Genomic DNA, 6,266 nt, shown 5'->3' with positions numbered 1-6,266 from the left:
TTCAAGGGGCTCCTGGTGGCTCAGTTGGTTGAACGCCTGACTTCGGCTCAGGTCATGATCTCATGATTTCTGAGTTGAGCTCCGCATCGGGCTCTGTGCTGACAGCTCAGAGTGTGGAGCCTGCTTCAGATTCTGTTTCTCCCTCTCTCTCTGCCTGTCCCTCACTCATGCTCTCTCTCTCTCAAAAATAAAGACACATTAAAATGATCATTCAATAATTTAAAAGCAATGAGAATCAGAGCCAGAAGTAGTAATGCAATTACTACAGGGCAGCATTTGATGGCAATGTAAGTGACACTTCAGTCCTCACCATTGACAGTGATGAGTCAATAGGTGTTTACAGATGGATAATACAATGTGCGTGTCTATGTATACCTGTTCGGAGCTATGAAAGTAACCACCACAAAAACTAGAGTCAGAAATAATAGAAATGTTGCTTTGGGGAAGTGAGATTTTGGGTGAGGCAGGAGACTTACTATTCACAAAAGACCTTTTCAGCATTTGTTTACTTATTTGTTGGCCAAAAGCTGATATTACTTTGAATATGATGATGATGACAATCAACTTGAAACAACTCTAATTTCACTTCTGTAATATTTGGGTGGAGATTTAGAAATGAGTAATAGTGTTATGTTTTTGTAAGTATTGACAATCTCATTTAAAAAAAGCTATATGTGAGAATTGGAGGGAAGATGCTTTTAATAGACAGCTTTGTAGCAATCAGGCTATTTCACAAGAAAATAAATCTCACCACATTAACCAGAAAATAGTGAGAAACACTGGTGACATGTGACATGTGATATATACTTCCCCGATGATCTGTTACTTGGTTTTGGGAGTTGCTCGATGAGGAATGTAGCCATTTCCATCAATACTTTGTCATAGGTGATGGCTCTGATGCTCTATTTCCAGCTGCCCATGACTGTGTGTTTTGATAGTCACTCACTTAATGTCTTCAGCCTCTGAGAGTGTTTACAGAGCACATCTATGAATTTTCTTAGCATCCAGTATATTATTCAGAATCCATTTGTTAAGGTACAAGGAAGCATGCTATCATTTTGAATATCAAATACTTTTTTTTTTTTAAACAACAAAATCCTTGATAGGGATTAAATGGCAAATAGTGATGTATGTCTAACACTCACACCTGAAATAGTTGTGTTCCTTCTCTGAAGACTTTCATGGTGTCAAGTCATATTTACTTTCCGGTAGGTTTTAAGGATGGCACATGTGAGGAGTACTGGCTAGCACAGTTAAATCTTCAGCCCAGTGAGGACTCCCCCCGAGGTGTCCATGTTTACAGATTGTTCTATAGTCTGGTTATGAAATGGGGGAAGGTAGTTCACCCTTTCTTCTCTCAGGATGGTAGCCCTTTCCACTCCAGAACATGAATAACCAGGCAGCCTGAAGTCCAGAACCTATCCTGAATAGATTCAAGTGGTCTTGAATTGCATCTCTCTCTTGGATTGAAAATTTCAAAATTTCAAAGTTGTTCTTACATTTTGCCCTTTTGCTTTTATTTATGTTATCTTACAAGCCCATGGACATGGAAGTTCAGAAAATGAGACCTTTAAAGAAGAGTCTGTCTATCTTCTTGAAAAGAAAAAGAAACAATTCCTCTATTTCAGGAGAAATTTAACCTAATTTTTTGCAGATAGGAAGAGAAAGTAGAAGAAGTTTTATGTGGTGAATTTTTCAAATATTAAGTTCTAGAGATTGGTGATTCAACATTAGTTGCTACCCCCAGTGTGGCTCCATTTAATAATGAATATAGCCATTTGGATGTAAAATATTGCAACAAATAATTGGTGCATATGTCAATTTTTATGTACTCAAGTATATCTATAAAATAAATACCCCCAAGTATAATTGTCAAATAAAAGTATGTACTTTCAAATGTGTTACTAAACTGTACTTAAAGAAGCAGCAATTAACATTTCCATAAATTTATGAGATTGCCTTGTCCCCATGATCACACACAGTGTGTTACCAAACTTTTTGATCTTTGCTTATCTAATAGGTAAAAAATTATATCTCAAAGTAGTCTTAATTTTCTTCCTGATATAAGCCAGGCTGAGCATCTTAAAATTTTTTGTTTTAGGTTTTGGAAAACAATCACCTTAAGAAATTAAAAAGAATTATCTAAGTTCCAACACCAAAAATTCTGACTTAATTGATTTAGGATCAGGTTTGGACATTGGTATTTCAAAAATCTCCCCCAGAGATTCTAATGTGTAGAACCGCTGCTTTTACATGGAGCAAGTGGAGCTAAAATAGAAGGCTTAGGGAAAGAATATGTCAAACATCACTAAGACTGTGCCCAAGAAGCAAAAGAGAAATGAAGATTAACCTTCTATATAAAAAACCACATCAGGTAGAAGGATCAGATCAGGTTTGGGGAAGAAAGGAGGTGGGAGGAGAGGGGTCTAGGTAAGGGGGAGGCAGAGCTGGTTGGGCTTGTTTTGTGGTATTCTGCTTCTCTTTTAGGTGAAGATGAACTTGAGGCTGAAGCTGCTTCCAAGCTCTTCTCAACCCAGGGTTGTCCTGAATCAGCAGAATGGAGTGACCAGTAGGGTAGGCAGCCATGATGAATTTGCACAAAATAATCCAGGAACTGTTGGCATCACAGATATTGGACATATAAAGAAATAGAGCAACTGCATTGGAAATGTAGAGAATGAGAAAGTAGCTGGTAACTTTGATGGTCCCCATGTGAGCCTCCATGCTGGGGTCCCTGGAGCCAGTGGCATTGCTTTCCATGTGTAGGGTGTGTCTTTTGAGAGAGATGATCAGCAGGGTGGCTGCAAAGATGAACATGATCAGAGGAATGAAGATCCCCAGGTTATAGAGAAGAACCAGGTTGACCACATTGTTCTCAGTGAAGTATTTTTTCTTAGAGGAGTTGGGAGAGGGGATAGAAGAATTGTTACAATACATGGTATTGATGTCATTGGAGAAGAGTACACTGTAGCCTAAGGAAATAAACATTGATAGCCACAGACCCAGGGCATCTGTCCTGGAAATTCTCCACTTCAGCTTGAGGAAAAGGGGTGGGAGAAATCAGCAATCTTCACGAAGTAGAAGCTGAGCCAGGCAGCAAACCAGAGGCTACAATGATTTAAGAACATGAAAGTTACTTTGAATGTACCATATATAACATCTTCATTATAAAAATGTGGGGATGTTGAGCTGAAGGTAATTTCTATCATCATGAAGCTTTGGAGAGGTATTCTGGATACACTCAAGAAAAACAGGATCCTGCTTATTGGAAACTGCCTTATTTTTAAGCCATTCAGCTATATTTATAGCCATGATGAACCCATTTGCAATGATACCAATGATGCATTCAGTGCCTATAATTGTTAAAATTGAGAGGATGTGAAATGGTGAAAATTCATTATCTGCAGGATTGCAGGTTTTTGTCATCCTGAGTTGTTACTCCTGTTTGGTGTGTGGAGGAAAATGCCTCTCTAGTGTTTGATAGGCAGATCCTCAGTAGCTCCCACTATTCATGTTATAGGAGGAAGCCTTTGATGCATCATTTCCAAATTCATTCCATTTGTTTATCTCAGAATTCTTAGCTCTAAATCTGGGGATGCAAATGATGGAAGGATTTGCTTTCTAATCCTCTTCCATGTCCATTTGGACTTGTTGGTTTTAGTTCAATTATGGGGCCCAGGAAGGACTAGAGTCAAGCCCGATGCGGGGCTTGAACCCATGAACCGTGAGATCATGACCTGAGCCGAAGTCAGACGTTCAACTGACTGAGCCACCCAGGTGCCCCAATCTTTTGTATATTTTTAAAAATTTTTAAATTTTATTTAAATCCAGGCTAGTTAACATATAGTGGAATAATGATGTTAGAACTAGAATTTAGTGATTCTCATCACTTACATATAACACCCAGTGCTCACCCCAACAAGTGCCCTTCTTAATGCCCATCATCCATTTAGCCCATCCTCCACTCAGTATCCTTCCAGCAACTCTTAGTTTGTTCTCTGCATTTAAGAGTCTCTTACAGTTTGTCTCCCTCTCTTTTTTTAATCTTATTTTTCCTTCTCTTTCTCTATGTTCATCTGTTTTGTTTATTAAATTCCACATATGAGTAAAATCATATGACATTTGTCTTTCTCTGGCTGACTTATTTCACTTGAGACATGCTCCTTTATAAACCACTAACGTGGTATTGAGAACCATGGCCTTTACTAATGCCAGTTAAGTAGAACATCTGCCTGCCAAGTCACCATTTAACTTAGTTTCACTTGTGACCTCAGGGAACTGATTGGAAATAATAATAATAAATTCAAAGTCAATATAATATATAAATCAATGTATGCTATGTATAGCGTGTGTGTGTGTGTGTGTGTGTGTGTGTGTGTGCGGGCGTATGCTAGACACTGTTCAAATACTTTATATATCTCATCAAATTTAAGCCACACAGCAATTCAGTGAAGAATGTATTTTATTATCTACACTTTGCAGATGAGGAAACTAAGGCTAAATAACTTGTCCCAAGTCACACATCTAGAAAGAGACAGTGTTGGGATTCTACCTCAGGTCACCTGGTTCCAGAGCCCATCTTCTTACCACTCTTTATATTTCCTACACCCACGTGTGGATCCTTTTGTGTGCGCCAAAGACAAAAGTCAGGGTTGACTTGACTGTAACATTTTTTTCCTGGTAGTCTTTTATGATGCCTTCACTATTTAAGGGAAGAATAATTGAGTTAAAAAAAAAGCGTAATCTAGCTTTCTACCTGTGAGACTTTCTTTACTACTCACACCGAACACTTCACTTCTGACACTTCTGGTCATTGAACATGTGTGTGGTTTTGTTTTGTTTTGTTTTGTTTTGTTTTCCCCACACCAGGCCATTCTGTGATAGTAGCTGGGTATCCTACAATTTACCTCAATTCAGACACTAACTGCCTGTTTATTATTATTTATTAATAACAGTTTATTATAAAAGGATATGCTAAAGGCTACGGATGATTCTTCAGGTGGAAGAGACGCAGAAGGCAGAGTATGTCCACGCCCTCCCCAGGGGCCCCACTCTCCAAACACCTCACATGTTCACCAGCCTAGAAGCTCTCTGAACCCAGTCCTGTGCGATTTTTATGGAGGCTTCATCATGTAGGCGGGATTGAGGAAATCATTAGCCATTAGTGATAGTGTCAACTCTCACCCTCTCACCCGCCCCCGCCCAGCACCCCCCCCCCCCTAGAAATCAGGGGGTGGGACTGAAAGTTCCAAACCTCTAATCACATGATTGGCTCTCCTGGCAGCCTGCCCCCAGCTTATGTGTGATCCATTGGAAAGCCACATCATTAACATAACCAAAGACACCTTTATAACACTCATCTCTTCGGAAATTCCAAGGGTTTTAGGAGCTCTGCTAGAGAAACGACCAAATGTATTTATTATAATACATGAAATGATATGATATGATATGATATGATACAATATACATAATCATACCATAATATACAATATCACAATGGTAAAACAAGAAGACACTAATTTTCAAGAGATAGAACTTCGTTGCAAAATGAATTACTTAACAGATAATAAACTTCTTTTGTTACATATAAATATTTAAAGGCCTACACAAAATTTACCTTTCATTTAAATAGAACACTATGAAAATGAGGGTTGAAGGTATTAAAAAAAGAAAACTGGAGGCATCTGGGTGGCTCACTCTGTGAAGTGTCCAACTCTTGATCTCTGCTCAGGTCATGATCACACTGTTTGTGAGTTCAAGCCCCACATCGGGCTCTGTGCTGATAGTGTGCAGCCTACTTGAGATTCTCTCCTTCTTTCTGCCCTTCACCTGCTTGTGCTCTCTCTCTCTCTCTCTCTCTCTCTCTCAAAATAAATAAATACACTTAAAAAGAAAGAAAACCACAGGCCCAAAATGATGCCACTTAGACCAAGTTCCCAAACCAGGGCTTAATACTCAATCTAATTGCAACTTCAATCTCCCCCAGAAATATTGCCCTAATTGTCTGGAATTTTCTGGCCAGCAATAAAGAAGTAATCTGTCACTGGGACTCTCTCAGTCCCCCCCAAGAGATGAAGTGAACTGCAAGATAAGATCCTCTGCCCTTTTCCCTAAAAAGAAAGTGACCTTGCCTGGAGCCATCCTTTCTTTTCTTTCCCTAGTAACTTCCTTGCCCCTCCTCCATCCTATAAACCTTCCATTTTGTACAACTCTTCGAGGGCTTTGCTACTTGCCAGATGAGGTGCTGCCCGATACATCGCTTGTTG

The 6,266-nt window shown here is 39.2% G+C and overlaps 1 protein-coding gene across 1 annotated transcript; it reads right to left on the bottom strand.

The window, feature by feature from the left end:
- Window positions 1-2,388: 2,388 nt before the first annotated feature.
- Window positions 2,389-3,426, bottom strand: TAS2R39 (taste 2 receptor member 39). Its single transcript, XM_047837688.1, is given in 3 exon segments — window positions 2,389-3,050; window positions 3,053-3,275; window positions 3,277-3,426. Coding segments are annotated over 3 exon segments (1,035 nt in total).
- Between the last annotated feature and the right edge of the window lie 2,840 nt (window positions 3,427-6,266).

The sequence above is a fragment of the Prionailurus viverrinus genome, chromosome A2, assembly GCF_022837055.1.
Source record: "Prionailurus viverrinus isolate Anna chromosome A2, UM_Priviv_1.0, whole genome shotgun sequence".
In the NCBI taxonomy this organism is placed as follows: domain Eukaryota; kingdom Metazoa; phylum Chordata; class Mammalia; order Carnivora; family Felidae; genus Prionailurus; species Prionailurus viverrinus.
Note: the sequence above shows the minus strand (reverse complement) of the source record. Positions and strands in the feature narration are given on the sequence as shown.